Source organism: Lygodium microphyllum, chromosome 3 (assembly GCF_053477565.2).
Source record: "Lygodium microphyllum isolate KBCC chromosome 3, Lygodium_microphyllum_v1.1.10, whole genome shotgun sequence".
Lineage (NCBI taxonomy): Eukaryota > Viridiplantae > Streptophyta > Polypodiopsida > Schizaeales > Lygodiaceae > Lygodium > Lygodium microphyllum.
Genome location: NC_141137.1, coordinates 4,787,058 through 4,809,912, shown reverse-complemented (window position 1 = coordinate 4,809,912; position 22,855 = coordinate 4,787,058). Strand labels below are relative to the sequence as shown.

The following is a 22,855-nucleotide window of genomic DNA, read 5'->3' as shown; positions in this document are numbered from 1 at the left end:
CTCTCTTTGTCCGTCAACCACACAAGCGGCATTACGCTCCACGCTCCCGTTGGCAACTACCTATCTAGCAGCTCTCTGCTCCGCTGGCTAGCCTCCAAGTCTGGGGAGTCGCGACCACCATGCTCAGCCATGTGTGACCGCATGCCAACTGGCAGTTGCCACCAGTGCTTCCATGTTTGCCGAGGCTTTAGACTACCCAATCTCAACTCTCCAGTAGCGGACCCATTGCCTGCTTGTTGGATACAGAAGCTATTGGCCATGACACTTTGGTCAATGGCCATAGCTATTCAATTACCTTTCTTTTGAAAATACCCTTTTAATCAACCCTTAGGGCCTTTAAGGTTGGTCACACACCAAGTGATGGACGATCAATTCCCACCCAAATTGTGGTCATGCATATTTTGAATTTGGGTGTGGACATGGATATCATATCTTTACACACCAAATAGACACAGCTTGTAAAAAAATAAAAAAAATAAACTTATAAATTTTTTGATTGATTGTAAATGTAAAAAGTGCACTCTTATCGCCACTTTACGAAGTGGGAAAAGGAGACTCCGTTTTTGGACAAGGAATTCACTTGTTTACGAGGTAAATAATAGGGGAATGTCCTCTTCACTATGTGAAAGACTATGGACATCCAACCCTTACATAAGTGTTTTGATTGATTAAAGCTTACAAAGTGAGCGCCACTGCCAAGTGGTTTGGTGAATGGGAAATGAATCCCGATCCCGAGAGCACGTACTCGATACATGTATGACGTTATAGGGGCATGAACGTCTTCCCAGCAAAAGAGGAGCGAGTATTATCCCGAGTGTTATCCCTGATAGCCTGAGCGGAGGAATTCTCTCACATCACAGGCATGAGATGATGAGAGCTGCTGCCGTAGCTACTCATCATCATCATCTGCTATCAGCTTCGATCTCGGCTTCTACAGCAGCTAGGATCATCCCTCACGCAGTCTTGCTCTCAGCGTTCTCCTCCTCCTCTTCCTCTGCACGACCCATCATTTTCTCTCGGATTTGCCTTGCGTCTGCCATGGCTACTTCCCAAGCTGCCCGTTCGCCTCCTGCTTTGCCCCCTCGAGCCGCACCCATCGGCATCAAGGTAATTCAGGTTTCTGATCCAAATTTATATTCTCGTGCTTCCGCTGGATTTACTGTAACCGGACGACTCCAATATCCGATTCTCTGTTGTTGGTTAGATTTGTATCCTTTCCTCTGGGTAGTGAGGTTTTGATAAAATGTGCAGGATGGTGGTGATTGAGAAAATATGATTGCTTTGTCTAACCGGAAAATGTAAATGATAGCTAGGTGGAGATAGAAACAATAATGATGGAGTGTCTTCATCGTGGTTTTGGGGCCAATGTACTCAGGTGTAGAGTGATGGATTTGTGTGGCCTTGTTCCAAGGATGTGGCAATGAGGTGAGGAAACATGCATGCAACCTTATGCAATGGGGATGCTTCGAGCCAATGAATCTTGTTGCATGTTGGGGGTGAAACCTTGACTTGAACTCACTCCACAATAAGTGAAATCATCACGCTCTTGCCCAAAAACATGGGGATCACAAGCTTGTGAAATGGAGATCAAGGCTTCGAAAGAAGCTCTAATAAAATGCATAGAAGAAAAAAACTTTGGAAACTGTGATTCTTGAAGGCCATTGTATTATGCACGGATCTAAGTGAAAAAGCACTTCAAAACATAAAAAGCTAAAAATAACAAGAAGGCCCCAGACACACTAGGTTAATTCGGGAGATTAAATTTAATATTCATGATCCCTGAACATTCATTACGATATTATTTTAGAGTTCTGGGTTCATTCCTGTACAAGTTGTAAATTAAATTTGTATGCATGTTAAGACACCACATGTGTATGACTTAGAGAAATTAAATCTAGACATTTTGGATGGGTCAATTACCTTAAGATTCTATATAATAGAGTATCTAGTGCAGAGCCCAAGAGCAAGTGACCTTGCCCACATGAGTTTCAAAAAGAGAAAGTATGTGTTCATGGAATGATGGATGCAGTCATGGAGAGTTTTAAAAGAATCGGTGTGAATTATTTTGGTTTGATATTTGAATGTTAATGATGCAACTATTGAGAGTTTCAAAAGAATCGGTGTAAATTATTATGTTTCAATGTTTGAATGTTCATGATGCAACTGTAGAGAGTTTCAAAAAGAGGAAGTAAGTGTTGGTTTATGTTCCTTACAATCACTTGATTTATGTTACTTGTAAGCACATCTTTGTTCTACAACAATAGAATGCTATGTATCTTTTTTAGATATAGAATGATCAACACTCATGTTATCGCCATTACAAGGGAAAAGTCTAATCCATAGAAGCAATTTGATGCCTTTTGGTGCATGTCATGTGCACCGGATAGCATCGACACTTATCTACACTGATACTTATCTACACTGACAGCCAGAGTGCTTTGGCCATTGTGTAGAACCTAGTGTTCCATGCCTGGACAAAGCTTATAGAAGTTCATTACCATTATGTTCGCGAGTGCATGTGAGTTGGAGATATAGAGTTGTCTTATATGCCCATTGAAGACAACTTCATAGATCTTTTCATGAAGGCTCTTTCTCGATCGAAATTCCAAGCTTTTTGGCAAGCCTTTAACTTGATTCCATTTGTTCCATGATGTGTCGTACTCTGTATTGTGAAAGGTTGCTATATCCACTTGGATGAACTTGTGCAACCTTGACCTTATATCTCATTTCTATTTTCTAGGATTTTGTTATAGTTCCTAGATTAGTTCACCCATTTCATGGAGGGGGTTTTTGTAGGCCATCTCATTAACTACAATGTCCTTTGATCCATGATTTGGGCTCTCTAGGCATCTAAGCTGTCATTAAATGTAGTTGTTGCCCCTACTATTCTAGATACACTATGGTTAGGGTTTTCAGTGACGGTTAAGTTATCTAGGGCTAGGATTTATTATAAAAAGGCACTTTGTGTATCTCTAACATATAAGTGTAACATTATTCATTGTGATTGCTTTGAGTGTTGTACTCTCTCTTATTCATTAATACATTACTTCTCATTTTGTGATTCAGTTATTGTGCATCTATTAACTCTTGTATTATTTTTAATTCTCTATCAATTAATCGCACAATTACTTCACACTTGGGCTAACAAGGATGGACACTAATAGCATCGGTCATAGCGGTTATGAATTGACTTAGTGTAAATCCACTAAAAACACTTCAGGGTTAGGAAAGTTGAGTTCTATTTATAGGACTCTAGGTCCTATTGTGTACATTATTGTGTGATCACCACTCGTGGAGTGTTTGCTTGTTGGCCAGTGCATATGTACAATGGGAGGGTGTGGGTTGATGGAATGGGACACTAGCTCTTGTGGCGTGGTTGTGACTTGGAGCTCTACCAACTCCTAAGTTTGAGGATGAGCTTGTTTGACTCTATGGCAGGGAGGTGAGTTTGATGTCTTGTCCTTGTAAGCTCATGGGTATAGGTTGTGTCTTATCTCATGTGCAGGTTGGATCCTAGGTGGACATTTCATGTTAGTTGATGAAGGATTTGCAAAACAAGGATAGAGCAAGTGGTTGAGCAACTTTTTGTTTATATATACGGATCCTTTCAAACTTTGGACGTTTGCATATGAGACCTATAAACTTTGATACTTTTGAGTTTTGGGGCTGTTTTAAAAGAGCTAATGAAGGTCTAACTAGTAAGTAACATTGTTTCTTGTATTTGGCCTTCTTTAGCATAACATTCCCTCTTGGGCCCAAAATTGGAACTTAGGAGAGGTTGCGAGCATAGCTTAGCTTGTAATACCTCGAGGTGTTCCACCCCAAAGCAGCTAGGATGTTTGTGTAGGGGTCCATGAAGGCTGCTCAAAACCCTATCAAGACCATAGAGGTGATGGTAATCTTACCTTAGGAGTTCAAAGGGCCACACCCTAGAGAGACCAATGCATTGTGACAAAGAGTGTTGATTGGTTGCCCAATGGCCTATGAGGAGCTTTAAAGTTGATGATACCGCTATGAACCTTCTTTTTTTGTTAGGTTTTTTATAAAGAATCCGTGTTCGGGGGGGGGGGGGGGGAACAGGAGGGCAATGGCAAAATCCAACTTACCAAATAGAGACTATCCCAACCACCCATTTGGGTGTGGGTAACAAGTAAATATATGGTGGATCCCAAGTCGATCACTTTTTGATGAAGGAAAAGCGAAAGTATTCATAGATGCAAGGAGATTTTCATCCTTGGATGGGCTCTTGCCAAAAGACAGGCTTTTCTCTCATCCAAAGTTCTTTGTTCATAAAAACCAATGCCAATGCAATATCTTATGCAAGGGGTAATGCAAAGTATCATGCTCAAATAGAATGCTATGCAACGATGCCACTTGGGTAGTGGCCTCATAGGGAAAATGCAAATGGATGATGATAATTCAAAGTACAAATGGAGCTAATAGAGTAGTGGTGAAAATCCCATAAGCACCAAGAGAAGAAGTTGCTTCCTCTCACTATTGGACAGTGGAAGGAAAAGCTATGGGAATCCAATCTATGGAAGTAGATATTGTAGGATTGGGCGGTTAATTGGCTTGGTCAAAATGTTTGCAAAATTTTTGGATGTGTCAAAGTGCAACGAATGTGGAAGTGTATGGACAAGACTAGAAGACAATGAACATGAGAGAAGAGGGAGAGATGAAAAAGATAGAAGAACGCAGAAATTTGCAATTAGAATGCTAAAATGAAGAAGGTAGATATACAATGGGCAATCGAAGTATCTCCTCAAGCCGATCTCTCTCCAGCACTTGGAAGGATAAGTGTGTTGGACAAGTAGACTGTTAGCTATAACTAGTTGGGAATAATACAATAAAATAATTAGGACGGCCAGTAAAAGTTACCGATTTGTAGCAAAATGCTGCCAATTGCTCAATAAATAATAAATAATCATTGATCTATATATGTACTGCCATGTGGCACTACTGCATGCCTATAACTTGTCTGACTTGCCTAGTAAAGGGTGACTACACTTGGTGACTATTGAAAATATCCAAAATTGATAGGAAATGCGAAGCTATGCATGAGAGAATCGATTGTACCAATTGTAGCATGAGAATACCAATCTAGGGGATGACTAAATCTCTAACACTCTTGCTCAGATCTTGGATGCGGCATAAGACTCAGGGATTTGGAGTACTATTGTAGAATAACTTGAGGAAGCGCTTTCGTAAACAAATCTGACAAATTGTCCACCGTCTTGTAGTATACCACATCAATAGTCTCATTCAAGATCTTGTCTTGAATGAAATGGTACTGTATATCAATGTGCTTCGACCTAGCATGAAAAATAGGGTTTTGTGCCTAAGCAATGTAACTCTCATTATCACAATGAAGGATATCCTAATTTCCCTCGGAGGAACGAGTCTACTTGTTCCAAGCTTGCGGAGCTTGTTTGAGGTTGTAAAGGCCCTTCTTCAACTTGTACACCTGTCCATCAGGTGAAGGAAAAGCCAAGAGGCTATTCAACATAGATCTCCTCCTTCAAATCACCATTCTGGAAGGTAGACTTCACATCAAGCTGATAAACTAGCTATCTCCTATGGCTAGCTAAGGCAAGAACGGCCCTAATGGTAGCCATGTGAGTTGTAGGTGCAAAGGTGTCATGGAAATCCATCCCTGATCGTTGTGCGAAGCTGCACCTTGTGTTTGTCTAGAGTAGTATCACTATGGTATTTGGTCTTAAAGAACTGTTTGACTCTAGTCACTTTCTTGTGAACGTTGGGCCAAGGCACAAGATTCCAAGTGCCATTCTGGTCAATAGCATCCAACTCTTGCTCCATAGCCTTCTTTCAATGCTGTGACTATAAAGTGTCCTCCATGAAGCTGGGCTCCCTATCCTACATGCACAAGTCATCAAATAGTAATTAGTATAAACGAGCTCGGTGGAATGTGCTTGCTTCCTCCGAGAGCACCGTGCGCTATCCTACAGCTGCTACCCTTAGGGAATCCCTTAATCCCTCAATCATCCTTATCGAACTTGACTATCAAACCAAGAGCTAGATCTTGCTCATTGAAAGTAGATTATACCCTAGATCCGACACATACAATACCTCTAATGTGTGGGCTTTGCCTTGCCCATCTAGAATCAACTGCATATCACCCTTACCTTTGATCGCGACCAAAGAGCTATCACCTATGAGAATTTACCCATACATCGGACGCACATGAACAATACCGTTCAAAGGAGGAGTCATGTGGTAGGAAGGGCCACTATCCACAATCCAATCATGAGATTGTGGGGCGAGCATTGTTGCATTAGTGGCCCTCTGAGGAACATCCTCTTGTCTCTTCCAAATGAAGGAAGGTGGACGATGAAGGAGCAACCATGGCTCCTGAGTCCTTTGTAGTCTTCTCCGTCTTAGTGTCCTTGTCCTTGTCGGGGCAATCTTTCTTCCAATGACGTATCTTGCCACAAATGTGGCAAGAAGACTCCTTGGCTTTGTAGTGTTTGGACTTCGTTGTTGTTGTTGTTCTTACCCCTTTGTTGGGAAGATTGATCAATCAAATCCTCCCACTTGAGAATGTTCTGACCTTTTGAGTTGTTCCTCTTAGTCCAAGACCATCGGAACTAACTCCTCCCACTTAAGGGTCTTAGTCTGTCCTAAAGCAATCAAGGTGGAATTAAATGCACTGAATCAGGGTGGTAACTAAGAGAGAAGAATTATTGCCATGTTCTCTGAGGTAATTACCTTCCTTGCGTTTTGGACTTGCATTTGCAATTGATGAAGCTTATTGACATGCTACTGCATAGAAGAAGACTTGTTAGGACTCAAAGTTCTCATTTGAATCTCTAGAGACACCCGCTCATACTACCTACTTGTAACCTATTTGACTTGCCCGATAAATGGTGACTGCACGTGTGACTATTGAAAACATCCAAAATTGACAAGAAATGCGCAACCATGCCCAAGAGAGCTCACTATACTAATTGTAGCATGAGAATGCCAATCGGGAGGATGACTAAATCTCTAATAAGATGAAGGGATGAACTCTAGGCAAATGGTGCCTAGCTCCAGATGATGTTAGGTAAAATGATATTGCACACTGGCATGCTTTCTCTTGGGATTGATGATGGGTTTACTAGCTTGTGCTATTGTACTTTGGTTGTCACAGAAGATCACATTTGATATAGTCCATGGAAATTGTAACTTTGCCTGTAAGCTCTTTAGACAGATGGCTTCCATGGTGCTATTATAGAGAGCCCAATACTCAACCTTGGCATTGGAGGTAGCCACTGTCCCTTGTTTATGACTTGATTGAACAATGGGAGTTGTGCCCATGGAGAAGATTTAACCACCATTGGAATATCCGATATCTAGTGAGAGTCAATGTACCTATGCAAAAGCAAAACCCTACCAAAATGTAAGCCATAAAAATAAGCACCCTTAACATATCTCAACACACACAAACATGTAATCCAATGTGAAAGCTTAGGTTCATTGAAGTATTGGCTCAGCAATGAAAGTGAATAAGCTAAGTTTGGCCTAGTATGAATGAATTACAAAAGCTTTTGTACCATATATTGATAGGTATGGTCATCAAAAGGCTATGGATGAGGATCCTTAGAAAGCTTCACAGTAGGACCAAGAGGTGTAGCTATGGGCTAAGTTTAATCGGTGCAATAATGATTCACTAATTGAAGGGCATTATTTTGTTGAGATATGGAGATCCCATCCCCATGATAAACAGCCTCCATGCCCAAGAAATAAGATAGGTGACTAAGCTAATCATTTCAAATGTGGAGTAGAGTTTGGGCTTTATATCTGCTATGGTGGCAGAATATGAGCCAGTGTTCAAAAGATCTTCAACATATTAAGGAATGTAGTTGACCCTCTTTGAAGTAGTTTTTATGTATATGTTTGGTTCATAAGGGGTAGAAGATAACCCTGAGATCCAAGGAACTCAACCATTTTATGGAACCAAGAACACAATACTTTCTTTAGTCCATAAAGAGCTTTCTGCAACAACAAAAGATCTTATCTTTATGGTTTGAAAGAGAGAACATGAGATTGCTCCGTATATCATGTTTTGTTCTATATAGACCTTCTTCTCCAAATAACATTAAGGAAGGCACTTTTTGATGTCCATCTGATGGATAGGCCATGCCTGTTGGGTTGCTAAGGCAGCCAACAAATGGACATTGTAGGTGCAAAGGTTTCTTTATAATCAATACCATGCTTTTGTTGAAACCCTTGTACTATTAACTTTGTACTTATTCAAAGTTTCATCAGCTTTCAATTTAGTGAGAACTATCTATTGTGTCCCAATGTCCTTCTTATGGTTTGTGTCATGGACTGGTATCTTCTAGAAACTCCTAGAAGATCAATAAAGTCCTCGAAGATTTTAAGAAGGTTCCAGATAATTCTATGGAAGATTGTAACGTGTCCACCTTCCCCTTCAGGACATGTCTTAGCAGTCCATCGGAAAGGAGGTCTCGAAAGCTCCGCCTGGCACTCCCATGGAATGTCACGGGGTTTGCGACCTAGGACTTTCCGCGTCTGCCACGTAGCGGAAGTATTCTGGCCGTTCCCACTTAGGACCGACCTAAATCAGGGTTTCCCCCTAATGGTCATTTCTTAAACGGCAACTAGCGTCGAGCCCCAAGCGAACTACTTTACGCAAAAACGCCAGGGCCGAAGCGGATTCACGTTGCACTTGGTTCAAGGAGAATGGGAAACGAGAGGGATGCAAGGCTCGACCTCTCTGCCCTAAGGCATAGTCCCGTTCCGTTCCCCTAAAACAGCATAAATCGGGATTATTATAACCTAGATTCTGGGTCAACGCCCTTGCTATTCATTTCCTTTGAAACGATCTCCTTGCTGTCCATTATGATTGAGAAAAGTTCCCGGCTAATCGGGATCATCCATCCGTAGGACGGACCCATGGCCACATCTGTGAGAGTGCGCAACGGAAGAAGAACGCGAACACGGAGGAGAGGAGAGAGAAAGCAGAGAATGAAGGAAGAAAATCTGCACTGACTGAGATGAATGCTGAATATACTGAAATGGACTGATCAGTCCCTGCACGCAGCCCAAAGCGTCAGTGAGGGCACCAGATCAGGCTGATGATGACGGCAGCACCGAAGACGGAGGAAGATGACGGAGTCGGAGTGTGCACCTGCCAAAGAAGGAGGGAAGTTGATAATACAACTGACTGCCAAGTGGGAAATGGCTATAAATAGCCAAAAAACCCACAAACTGGCCGACCTGAAATTTGAGGCCATAAATATGTCCGACCAGCATTTAATGCTGGTAAAAATGCCAGGAATGCTCAGAAAAATCCCGGAAAGGGTGGACAATGTCCGGCAGGTGAGGCAGGCTGAAGAATGCAGAAACTGCCCCGGGAAATGCACATTTGAGTGCTCTAGAATGAGCTACCTCCTTCGTCAAAACAAGTGATAGACAAGTCAGAGCTCCTAAAGTCCTCATCTGACTCAGACTGAGGCTCACAGGCAGGAGATGACAAGGCATGACAAACATGACTGCTAACACCCCCTCTTAGATCCTGGATGTGGCTGAAGGCCAAGGGAGAAACGGATCCTGGGGTGGCAAGAGGAATGCCAAGGTCAATGAAGTCCGTCAATGTAGACTGCCGCTGAAGGAGCTCCTCACGATCCTGGGAATCCCCCTCTAAAACACTAGGGGCCAGGGATTCCACAGCCGCATCACCGAGATCGTCCCCCTCTGAAAGGGATGGGGGGTACGAGGGAACCACCGGAGGAGAAGGTGGGGGATGGGAAGAAACCTGTGGAATAGAAGGGGCACAAGCGGGAACGGGTGTAGCAATAGACTGCCTCGGAGGACCCTGCATCAAAGAAGGGGAATGGAGCCTGTAAAGCCCGCTCTCTTGCCAACCTGTAGATAAGACAGCTCTTGTAAGAGAATCCTCAATAACAACGGCATGCTCAGTGAAGATCACTCATGTGCCAAGCCTTGTAAGGCCATAAACTGAGAGGAGGGGAAGGCCCAAATCCGGAACATGTAGGGCCTGGGAAAAGGAGCTCGAAGGTCGGTCGGTAAACAAAGGCAGTGTGCCAACACCACTAATAGGCACCGATAAAATGTCACCAATAGTGACTGAACCCTCTGATGGACGGAGATCCTGTAACAAATCACCTCGGGGAGTCATATGACTCGAAGCACCACTGTCCACTAACCAAGGCTGCGCAGAAGACACTGCAGCCACGGAAGAAGGATCCTCCTCCAAAGCATGGATATGAAGGAACACTGACTCATGGGTAACAGCTGGTGTAGAGGTAGAAGAAGGCTCTGATGTAGATCCACCCTTCGCTCCTGGACGAAGGTGAGGGTACTTCTTCCAACATTTCTCCTCTGGATGTGTCCCTTTCCCACAGTGTGGGCACTTCGGTCTCTCTGAATCTGAGTCAGAGCCTGAAGAACTGTCCTTCTTCTTAGCCTTTGACTTCTTCTTCTTCTTCTTCTGTTCTCCCGAACCTGCAACAAAGGCTCTAGTGGAGTCGGATCCACTAGCACTGACCTCGCTGAGTCGCTCGTCATGCTCCAAGACAAGCGGGGATAGCTTCTCCCATAGAAGCTTCTCATGGGTCCTCGATGTAAGAAGGCTGGTGTAGAAGACATCAAACCGAGGCGATGGCAGCTGAGTCAAAAGAATCATAGCCATGTCTTCAGAAGATATCGTCCGACCAAGGGATGCAAGCTCATCCCTCATATCCTGTAATCTGTTGATGTGGTCCTTCATAGAAGGACTATCATCAATAGCGAGTATCCGCAACTTCTTTTCGAGAGATATCCGGTGGGCAAACGTCTTCTGCTGATAGAGAGACGCTAGCTTCTGCCACACGTCCACTGCAGTCTTCAACTTGTGAACATGAACAAGGACAGAATCCTGCAAACTCAGAAAGAGGAAAGATCGGGCTCTAGAATTGAGCCGATCCCATGAGGCTGCACGATCCATAGATGTCCCATCTGCGGGATCCACCATAGGCCGGGGAATAGGAACAGAAACAAGCTCCCAAAGATCGAAGGAGTCCAAGATACACTCCACCTTGCAGGACCATAGAGAAAAGTTGGAACCATCCAACCGGTCCTCTTTGGGCAGCTGAGGAAGTACGGGTACCTGTACAGGGGGTACCAAAGGCTGCATCTTCGGCCCACTGGAAGAGGCTCGCCGAGATACATGAATAGAAGGGGGACGGGAAAGAGGAATAGACTCCGGACGACGGTCCTCGTGATAGAAATCACGCCTCCGTTCAGATGAATGTCGAGACAAAAGCTCGTCATCTGAATCATCAAAACCTGTAGACTGATGATAAGACATCTTCTAAATCTGCAAAACACCAAACACCAATAGAAAACTATGCCGATGCCGAAGAATGACCACCAGAAGGGTCACCAACCACCAGAAGAACCACTAAACTCCAGGAAATCAGGTCGCCTAGCACCAGAAGGTGAAAACGCAGCTGTGTAGGGCACAAAATCCGGAGGGAAAGTTGCCAGGCACCAAAACGCAGCCCAGAAAAGAAGCGCCAGTTGGAGATGAGCCGCCAGGAGGGAATACGACCACCTTGGATGCAAAACGCAGCCTGTAGTGGAGGCGCCCAGCTGAAAACGCAGGTAGCAGGAGCTGGTTGATGACGTGGCAGCCTTTGGAAGGGGCTGATGCAGCAAACGCAAATGTATGGACCACCTGGAGGGGCCGCCTGGCTGTTGGAGAGAAGGGGGGCAGCAACAGATGATAGGTGTGGTGTCTCTCCAGTCGATGAAGACCTCCGTGCTCTCAGTTTGGCGATGATACCATGTGAGAGTGCGCAACGGAAGAAGAACACGAACACGGAGGAGAGGAGAGAGAAAGCAGAGAATGAAGGAAGAAAATCTGCACTGACTGAGATGAATGCTGAATACACTGAAATGGACTGATCAGTCCCTGCACGCAGCCCAAAGCGTCAGTGAGGGCACCAGATCAGGCTGATGATGACGGCAGCACCGAAGACGGAGGAAGATGACGGAGTCGGAGTGTGCACCTGCCAAAGAAGGAGGGAAGTTGATAATACAACTGACTGCCAAGTGGGAAATGGCTATAAATAGCCAAAAAACCCACAAACTGGCCGACCTGAAATTTGAGGCCATAAATATGTCCGACCAGCATTTAATGCTGATCTGACCAGGATTTAATGCTGGTAAAAATGCCAGGAATGCTCAGAAAAATCCCGGAAAGGGTGGACAATGTCCGACAGGTGAGGCAGGCTGAAGAATGCAGAAACTGCCCCGGGAAATGCACATCTGAGTGCTCTAGAATGAGCTACCTCCTCCGTCAAAACAAGTGATAGACAAGTCAGAGCTCCTAAAGTCCTCATCTGACTCAGACTGAGGCTCACAGGCAGGAGATGACAAGGCATGACAAACATGACTGCTAACAACATCCACCGCACTTTCCTCAGGTTGTTTTAGTTGTCTAATTACCTACCACATTTAGTTGCACATGCATCAAGCAGCTTCCTTAATTAACCCGTTAGGCACCGGTTCCTTCACGTAATCTTAGCACTTGGCATAGAAAAGTAGTGTCAAACAAGTTCATTTTTAACAGGTTATCATAATTATCTTTGGAATACATTTATAAAGTCCAGCCCGCAGGCTTATCCATAATCCGCTCCAAGGCTATCCAGCAATCCACAGGGATTACTAATCCAAGATTCCGCTCATAGACTAGTATGCGGGCCTCAAGATCCAATCCCGAGTCACGTTGGCCTCTTGTGCAGGGCCCGAAAGGCGAGGGATTTACGGCCAGAGCCCCTTGGCACCCAAGCGTCCTCTTGCTCCAAGTAGCGCTCAACGGAGAGACCTCACGCGGCGGGTTCGGTCCACCTTCCCGGCGTGGCTAACAACCCCCTTGGTTAGGGTCAGGCAGATAGTCAAGGGTAACTTAGGCTGTCTCTCCCTTCAGGCCTTCAACCTGAAGCATTAGATATCTTTTCATCCTTTAGTTCATTGAGGAAACAAAGCAAACAGTGCTCTTTAAGCACAATTATTTCTAGTGGTCGTTATTTGGCCAACTACTAAGGAGTGAATCCTTCTCTCCGAATGCATTCAACATTCGATCCGGGATCAATTGCGACTCGGCAAGATTCCCAAGGGTTTGTTTGTTAATCCTTATGTCCTTGGGTTAGGGCCGTACCTTATTAGCCCAACTTAACCAATACCTTAAGTTCTATTAACAGTAAATATGTTGCTCCAAATTATTGATTGGTCCTTTGCTTCCAAGCAAATATCTAACCCCCTTATCTTGGTCACTTTTCCCAAGAAAGGTGCTATATCAGGACGACTACTCATCCTCTTGCAAGATAAACTTGCGCAAGAATCTGCCAATCTCATTCCGAGGAATTGGCCATTCTCTTGTGATCAAACCACAAGATCATGCAACGTTGCAACTTGTTGCACAAGTGTCGCATCTAATCCATGGGACTATTTTACCCATCGAACGGCGTCTTCTAATCACGGAATCATGATTAGATAGAAACAGGGTTTAGGGTGTCTTCATATTCAATCCATTTCCGATTGCACTAGGCCGATATCGTCGGTCCTTGGGTTCCAACTCAATCCGAGTTTCATCTTTTTTAACGAGTGATCCTTAGGGTAGAAACCCTAGATCGTTTCTTGCAAGTACGTCCTATTGTCTCTGCATTCCGTGAATGTGGGCAGGACTTAGGTTATGAGAGTTTCGACTTGGCAATAAGTGCGACTAGGTCAAGTCCTTAACGTGCTAAACCCTAGTTAGCACTTGGAGTATTTTGTATCGATTTAACCATCCTAAGCGATTCCTTTGCGGTTTAGGTATTTAGGGTAAACCGATTTACTTATCTATTTCTAAAGATATTGTCTTGATCGAAGAGGGGAAAACTAGTAGTATTACGTTATAATTCATATAAGCATGCGATTCATTTCCTCTAGATTCGCAATCCCTAACTTTTCTTGTTAAGACCAAGCACATGTTAAAATTCGCATAACTTTCATTGGTCCTACCAAGACATGCATTCACGACTCATGCCACTAAGTTTTTAAGGTTTTATGTTAAACAAACCATGCAGCCTTTCCCTAACTACATTTCTGAATGAATTTATTCGTACGACGAATGGGCATTATGCAACCTTTCCTAATTACAACGCAGTTTAAATGATATTTATGCCAATTCACTAGAGTTAACCTATTTCATGCAGCCCTAGAATCATTTCCATGCCTTGCAATTTGCTATGGTTGTTAGCAACTTTCTTAATGAATCATTACGAAGAAAGATTTGTCTAATAATGCGACATGCGATTTAATCTTTCCATGCATAATCGAAAGTGTACTACAATAATCTGGACTTTGTAATGATAGTTATTAGTTGATCTAAATTCGTTACTTTACAATGCACAAAAACAACTTGCTAAGAATACATAGACATCTTATGTTCTTTTTCGTTCATTCCAATACAATTGACCGATCTTCAATTGTGAGTTACTTCCTTTAAAATAGCCAAAGTATTTTAATCGCAAAAGTGCATCCTAATTCCATGAATTAACCATGCATAATTGCAATACTTCGACGTAAATTAAAAATAGGAAGAAAAACCTGGACTTGTGGGTTCGGTGAAATGTCCACATGAATATTAGGAGATGATTCTCCTGCAGTTGTGCCTTGTGACTTTTTAGGAGCCATCGTGAATTCGACCTTCTTGCCTTGGCCGCAGTCTTATGATCTTGGCCTGTCTCCCTCGTACGCGCAAATCCTATCGTACAACCCCCCAAAATAACAAACATTTAGAGGAAGAATAAATTTTTTAAAAATTGTCCTACATTCGTGAGAGGGTTCTTGCGAAAGCCTTGCGGAAACGGAGGCTTAAGAGATTCTTCTCCTTGAAATTCCGGCTAGGAATGGTTTTATGAGCTTTGCGGAAATGGGGACTTATGAACTTCTCCTTCCTTTCAAAGAAGTTTCGGGGAAGATCTTTGTGGAGGAGTGTGGGGGAAAAATTAGAGATGGGTTTATGGGGAATTTTATAGGAAGGCCTTATAGGCTTCCTCTTCGAAGCTCGGGGGAAGAAAAATTGTCTTTTGGAGGGTTCAATAGGAAGGGACCTTTAAACCTGGCAAGGGATTGGGCTTGAGATGGATGCAATGGAAAAGGGCTTTAAATCCCGGGTTACAATGGACTTAATAGGGTCTCCACGGGTAGGGTTTTACAACCGGGGTAAAATGGCTTTTGGGGGATGCAAGGGGAAAGGGGGCTTAAATCCCGGGGGGGGGGGGGGGGGTAAAGACCGCTTGTGTAGGATCCAATGGGAAGGGGGCTTAGGGAAGTCCCCTTAGAAGCTTCTAAGAGCTTCTGGGTGAGTGCAGACCACGTTGAAATAGGGGGATTAATGATAATGTCATGGAAAGCGTGGGGAAAATGGTAATACTGACGTCATGGGGGGAATTCCCTTGTTAGGGAATGGTGGCATTGGCCGCTCTGATGGATCCGACGGCGGCTCTTAAGCCACAGGCGGCGTCGTTCTGACTGACGACTCCCTCCGCCACGGCGGCTCCACAGACTACAGGAGCTTCTTCCTCCCCCATGTAGCACAACGGCAGGTTCAATACCTCCCTCCACAGTTTGGCGCCGTCCTCCTTCTCTCACGCTTCCCTTAAAACACCCCCCCCCCCCCCCCCCCCCCCACCCCCCCCACCCAAAGGGGGTTTTTATAGTCTGGGGGAGAGGGGACCTCCCCCCCACGTGGCCTGTTGCATGGTCCTCTTCCCCCACGACCTCAAGCAACACTGCTGACCCATCCCCGCCACACTCCCTCTCCTCCAGCATGGCATTCGGCTGGGTGGAGAAGGAATAGAAAATAAGAATTTCAATTTTTATCCGCATATTATTCTCTTAACCTCCTCCCAAGAGGATGTTCACCTGCGGTTATGCGGGTTTTTAAACCTTGGTCCCATTTTGCCAGTGGAGAGTCATGATATCTCGCGTACAGTTTAAAGATTGCACCGTCGGTAACTCGAATGCCTGAATTGACCTTTGCGTGAGTTTCACGCGCGTTGTGGAAAGTCGGACTAGTAATTTTTTTTAAACGGAAATATTACATTCTCTCCCCCTTGGAGGAATCGAGATGTCCTCATCTCGAGATGAACTGGGGATATTGTTGGTTGAGAGTGCTTTCATCCATCCAAGTGGTATCCTCCTCGGGATAATCTTTCCATTGGACGAGGTATTCTCTCAAGGTTCTGGATCTCAATTGTCTCTTCCTAACATCTAAGATCTTGTCAGGCCGTAGCTCAAGGACTCCTTAGCTAGGCATTACAACTTGTTGGTCATCAAGTACATGGCTAGGATTAGGTACATACTTCTTGAGTAGGTTGATATGGAAAACATTATGAATCTTTAGGTTCTGAGGGAGTTGCAGTCTATAAGCATTAGGTCCTAGGCACTTGAGGATCTTGTATGGTCCACAATACCTTGGACTTAGCTTCTTGCAATCTTCTAAGGATAGGGAACTCTTCTTTGGGCGTACGCGAATGAAGACCATGTCTTCCTCCTCGAAGGTTCTATCTCGAGATGAACTGGGGATATTGTTGTTTGAGAGTGCTTTCATCCATCCAAGTGGTATCCTCCTCGGGATAATCTTTCCATTGGACGAGGTATTCTCTCAAGGTTCTGGATCTCAATTGTCTCTTCCTAACATCTGAGATCGTGCCAGGCCGTAGCTCAAGGACTCCTTAGCTAGGCATTACAACTTGTTGGTCATCAAGTACATGGCTAGGCATTACAACTTGTTGGTCATCAAGTACATGGCTAGGATTAGGTACATACTTCTTGAGTAGGCTGATATGGAAAACATTATGAATCTTTAGGTTCTGAGGGAGTTGCAGTCTATAAGCATTAGGTCCTAGGCACTTGAGGATCTTGTATGGTCCACAATACCTTGGACTTAGCTTTTTGCAATCTTCTAAGGATAGGGAACTCTTCTTTGGGCGTACGCGAATGAAGACCATGTCTCCCTTCTCGAAGGTTCTATCTTGACGCTTCAAATCCGCGTATGCCTTTTGTCTATCCGTAGCGGCTTGGATGTTTTGTCTTATTGACTTCATTTGGTCATCCATCTCTTCCAATATCTGCCTTGAAGCTTCAACCCTCAAGGTTGGATCTGAGAAGTTTAGGGGACTTCGACAATCATGACCATACAATGCTTGAAAAGGGGTCATCTGAATGCTTTGTTGGTAAGAAGCATTATAGGCAAACTCAACCAAGGGTAGGTATTGAATCCACCTTTTTGGTTCATGGCAGCAGTGTGCCCTTAGCATATCCTCGATGACTTGATTGACTTGCTCCGTTTGACCATCAGTTTGGGGATGGTAGGCTGTACTAAAACAGAGTTGAGTCCCAATGGCTTCAAAGATAGCTCTCCAGAAGTGTGATGTGAAGAGAGAATCACGATCACTAATGATTCTTTTGGGTAACCCATGCAGTTTGAATATCTTCTTGATAAACAACCTTGCAATGTCTGAGGCTTTATAGTTTGTCTTTACTGGAATAAGGTGTGCAACCTTAGTAAGCATGTCAACCACAACCATGATGGAATTGTATCCTCCCTGAACTTGGGGTAGGCCAACAACAAAGTCCATACTGATGAATTCCCATTTCATTTGGGGAATGTCAAGTGGTTGCAACTTCCCAGGCATTTTGACACGTTCGGCTTTGATACGTTGACAAGACAAACACTCAGTGACATATTTGAGAACGTCACCTTTAAGCCTCCCCCAATAGTAGCTTTTCCTAACTGCATTGAGAGTCTTGGCATAGCCAGGATGTCCTGAGAATGGGGAATCATGAGCTTTCCACAGTATCTTCTGCTTAAGTGACTGGCTTGCCGGTATACATAATCTCGTTCTATAGTAGACAAGTCCACTATTGATAGAGAATTCATGATACTTAGCCTGTAGCTTTTGGTCCTGGTTCTTAATAGAGATCTCCCTTAGCATCTTTTGATAGGTTGGATTATGGCATGTTTCTTCTCTAGCTAGCTCAAGTATTGGGTTGTTTGGCATGGATACCTTTGTAGCTAGAGATCTAGCTGTTGATGGATTTTATAAGATTAGAGAATTAAGGAATGCCTTGCGACTGAGTGCATCGACAACTACATTCTCCTTTCCAGGTCGATATTTGATTTCAAAATCATACTCCTCCAGCACTTCAATCCACCGACGTTGCCTCATGTTGAGCTTGTTTGGGTAAAGATCCACTTCAGGCTTTTATGATCCGTCACTAGAGTAAACTTGTTATCCAACAGGTAGTGTCTCCAAAGCTTTAGATCATGGATGACAGCTAACAGTTCTAGATCATGGATAGCATAATTCCTCTCATGGCTCTTCAGTTTCCTTGAAGAGTATGCTACAGGATGACCTTCTTGCATGAGCACATATCCTAAGGCAAGCGTGCTAGTATCAGTTACTACTTCAAATTCCTTACTGAGGTCTGGAAGTTTTAGGATAGGTGCTGATACCAAACTTTGCTTCAATCTATCAAAGCTAGATTGTTCGGCAGCTGATCATGCAATGGATGTTTGCTTTTTCAGTAAGTCCGTTAGAGGTGCTGCAATCAAAGCATAGTTTTTGATGAAGACCCTATACCATCCTGTCAATCCAAGAAAATTGAGTATTTCTTTGATAGTTGTTGATATTGGCCATTCTAGAACATCTCTGACTTTGGCCGGATCCACTGAGATTCCTTCCGCTGATACGATGAATCCTAGATATTCAATCTGACGCTTGAAGAACACACACTTTTTCATATTATCATAGAGCTTATGTGACCTCATTGTCTCAAGGACAATCCGAAGCTGGGGTTCATGATCTTCTTCTTGTTTGGAATAGACTAGGGTATCGTCGAAGAAGACGAGTACGAAGTCATCAAGATATGGCCTAAAGATATCCTGCATTAATCTGTTAAAGGTGGCAGGTGCATTCGTGAGTCTGAATGATATAACTAGGAACTCAAAGTGTCCATATCTTGTGTTGAAGGCTGTCTTTGGGATATCTTCTTCCTCGATTCTTATCTGATAGTAACCAGACCTGAGATCAATCTTGGAGAAGATTTTCGCACCCTGAAGACGATTAAGAAGCTCATCTATTCTAGGAATAGGGTACTTGTTCTTGATAGTTGATTGATTCAACTCTCTGTAATCAATACACAGTCGAAACGTTCCATCTTTCTTTTTTTGGAACAGTATTGGAGCTCCACATGGTGAACTGCTAGGACGGATGTAGCCCTGATCTAGCAGTTGCTTGAGTTGTTCCTTCAGCTCAATTGCTTCTGGGACGGACATCCTATAAGGTCTCTTTGCAATTGGCGCAGCTCTTGGCACTAGCTTAATCTCATGATCCACTTCTCTTTGAGGCGGGAGTTCTGTCAGCTCTTTAGGAAATACATCCGCGTATTCCTTTAGCTATGCAGGTTCTTTACTAGACTCCTGCTTCTGATCTAACTTATTAAGCTTAATCAAGTAGATAGGTAGTCCCTTTCTAACTCCCCTTATAATCCGAGATGCTTTGGCTAATTGAATTTTCGGCTTTCCAGTCTCACCTTGAGTTGTGACCAATTCCCCCTCAGAGTTTCGAAAGGAAACTTGGCCCTTTCCACAATGAATGTGGGCATCCTTAGGTTTAAGCCAATCCATTCTGAGTAAACACTCATGGATACCTAGGTTCATGACTCTGAATTTGACCGAAGTCGTCTTTCCTCCCAGAAATAATTCCACCTTAGCAGTTTGCCTGGTATAAGTGACCTCACGACCATTTGCTAATTCCACAAGCAAGGTAGGTGCTTCTACTGTGGCTATTCCTAATCTTCTTGCACAAGCTGGTGAGATAAAGGAATGTGTACTGCTACAATCGAGTTTACGTGAGCCGTCACAAAGATGAACAGATTTACGATTATCAGGTCCTCCAACCACTTGATCCTCTTTATGTTGGTTCGAAGGTACGCAAACCGGTGGGCAGCTATGTAGTATATGGGGTTTGCAATCTAGGACTTTCCGCGTCTGCCACGTAGCGCAAGTATTCTGGCCGTTCCGCCGACTTAGGACCGACTTGAATCAGGGTTTCCCCTAATGGTAATTTCCTAAACGGCAACTAGCGTTGAGCTCCAAGCGAACTACTTTACGCAGAAACGCCAGGTCCGAAGCGGATTCACGCTGCACTTGGTTCAAGGAGAATGGGAAACGAGAGGGATGCAAGGTTCGACCTCTCTGCCCTAAGGCATAGTCCCATTCCGTTCCCCTAAAACAACATAAACCGGGATTATTATAACCTAGACTCTGGGTCAGCGCCCTTGCTATTCATTTTCTTTGAAACGATCTCCTTGTTGTCCATTATGATTGAGAAAAGTTCCCGGCCAACCGGGACCACCCATCCGTAGGACGGACCCATGGCCACGTCCACGGCACTTTCCTCAGGTTGTTTTAGTTTTCTAATTACCTACCACATTTAGTTGGACATGCATCAAGCAGCTTCCTTAATTAACTTGTGAGACACTGATTCCTTCACGTAATCTTAGCACTTGGCATAGAAAAGCAGTGTCAAACAAGTTCCTTTTCAACAGGTTATCATAATTATCTTTGGAATACATTTATAAAGTCCAGCCCGTAGGCTTATCCATAATCCGCCCGAAGGCTATCTAGCAATCCACAGGGATTACTAATTCAAGATTCCGCCTGTAGACTAGTATGCGGGTCTCGAGATCCAATCCCGAGTCACGTTGGCCTCTTGTGCAGGGCCCGAAAGGCGAGGGATTTACGGCCAGAGCCCCCTGGCACCCAAGTGTCCTCCTGCTCCAAGTAGCGCTCAACGGAGAGACCTCACGTGGCAGGTTCAGTCCACCTTCCCGGCGCGGCTAACAACCCCCTTGGTTAGGGTCAGGCAGACAGTCGGGGGTAATTGAAGTTGCCTCTCCCTTTAGGCCTTCAACCTGAAGCATTAGATATCTTTGCATCCTTTAGTTCATTGAGCAAACAAAGCAAACAATGCTCTTTAAACTGATACAAGCACAATTATTTCTAGTGGTCGTTATTTGGCCAACTGCTAAGGAGTGAATCCTTCTCTCCGAATGCATCCAATATTCGATCCGGGATCAATTGCGACTCGGCAAGATCCCCAAGGGTTTGTTTGTTAACACTTATGTCCTTGGGTTAGGGCTGTACCCTATTAACCCAACTTAACCAATACCTTAAGTTCTATTAACAGTAAATATGTTACTCCAAATTATTAATTGGTCCTTTGCTTCCAAGCAAATATCTAACCCCCTTATCTTGGTCACTTTTCCCAAGAAAGGTGCTATATCAGGACGACTACTCATCCTCTTGCAAGATAAACTTGCGCAAGAATCTGCCAATCTCATTCCGAGGAATTGGCCATTCTCTTGTGATCAAACCACAAGATCATGCAACGTTGCAACTTGTTGCACAAGTGTCGCATCTAATCCATGGGACTATTTTACCCATCGAACGGCGTCTTCTAATCACGGAATCATGATTAGATAGGAAACAGGGTTTAGGGTGTCTTCATATTCAATCCATTTCCGATTGCACTAGGCCGATATCGTCGGTCCTAGGGTTCCAACTCAATCCGAGTTTCATCTTTTTTAACGAGTGATCCTTAGGGTAGAAACCCTAGATCGTTTCTTGCAAGTACGTCCTATTGTCTCTGCATTCCGTGAATGTGGGCAGGACTTAGGTTATGAGAGTTTCGACTTGGCAATAAGTGCGACTAGGTCAAGTCCTTAACGTGCTAAACCCTAGTTAGCACTTGGAGTATATTGTATCGATCTAACCATCCTAAGCGATTCCTTTGCGGTTTAGGTGTTTAGGGTAAACCAATTTACTTATCTATTTCTAAAGATATTGTCTTGATCGAAGAGGGGAAAACTAGTAGTATTACGTCATAATTCATGTAAGCATGCGATTTATTTTCTCTAGATTCGCAATCCCTAACTTTTCTTGTTAGTTAAAATTCGCATAACTTCCATTGGTCCTACCAAGACATGCATTCACGACTCATGCGACTAAGTTTTTAAGGTTTTATGTTAAACAAACCATGCAGCCTTTCCCTAACCACGTTTCTGAATGAATTTATTCGTACGACGAATGGACATTATGCAACATTTCCTAATTACAACGCAGTTTAAATGATATTTATGCCAATTGACTAGAGTTAACCTATTTCATGCAGCCCTAGAATCATTTCCATGCCTTGCAATTTGCTATGGTTGTTAGCAACTTTCTTAATGAATCATTACGAAGAAAGATTTGTCTAATAATGCGACATGCGATTTAGTCTTTGCATGCATAATCGAAAGTGTACTACAATAGTCTGGACTTTGTAATGATAGTTATTAGTTGATCTAAATTCGTTACTTTACAATGCACAAAAACAACTTGCTAAGAATGCATAGACATCTTATGTTCTTTTTCGTTCATTCCAATACAATTGACCGATCTTCAATTGTGAGTTACTTCCGTTAAAATAGCCAAAGTATTTTAATCGCAAAAGTGCATCCTAATTCCATGAATTAACCATGCATAATTGCAATACTTCGACGTAAATTAAAAATAGGAAGAAAAACCTGGACTTGTGGGTTCGGTGAAATGTCCACATGAATATTAGGAGATGATTCTCCTGCGGTTGCGCCTTGTGACTTTTTAGGAGCCATCGTGAATTCGACCTTCTTGCCTTGGCCGCAGTCTTATGATCTTGGCCCGTCTCCCTCGTACGCGTAAATCCCTTTGAGGTACGGCACCTTGTTAGAGGTACCGATTTGCGAAATT

At 43.7% G+C, this 22,855-nt stretch overlaps 1 protein-coding gene across 2 annotated transcripts in view; it reads left to right on the top strand.

Moving 5' to 3' along the window:
• Nucleotides 1-687: 687 nt before the first annotated feature.
• LOC148038025 (Nitrilase/cyanide hydratase and apolipoprotein N-acyltransferase family protein) overlaps nucleotides 688-22,855 on the top strand; it is a 61,556-nt gene continuing 39,388 nt past the window's right edge. The window contains exon 1 of one of the 2 annotated variants that reach the window (XR_015688872.1): nucleotides 688-1,107. Coding sequence is in view for 1 of the 2 variants with exons in the window: in XM_087668087.1 (XP_087524213.1) it covers nucleotides 868-1,107 (240 nt within the window). In the remaining variant the exon portion in view is untranslated. The remainder of the gene's footprint in view (nucleotides 1,108-22,855) is intronic. The other variant, XM_087668087.1, reaches the window with a different exon arrangement.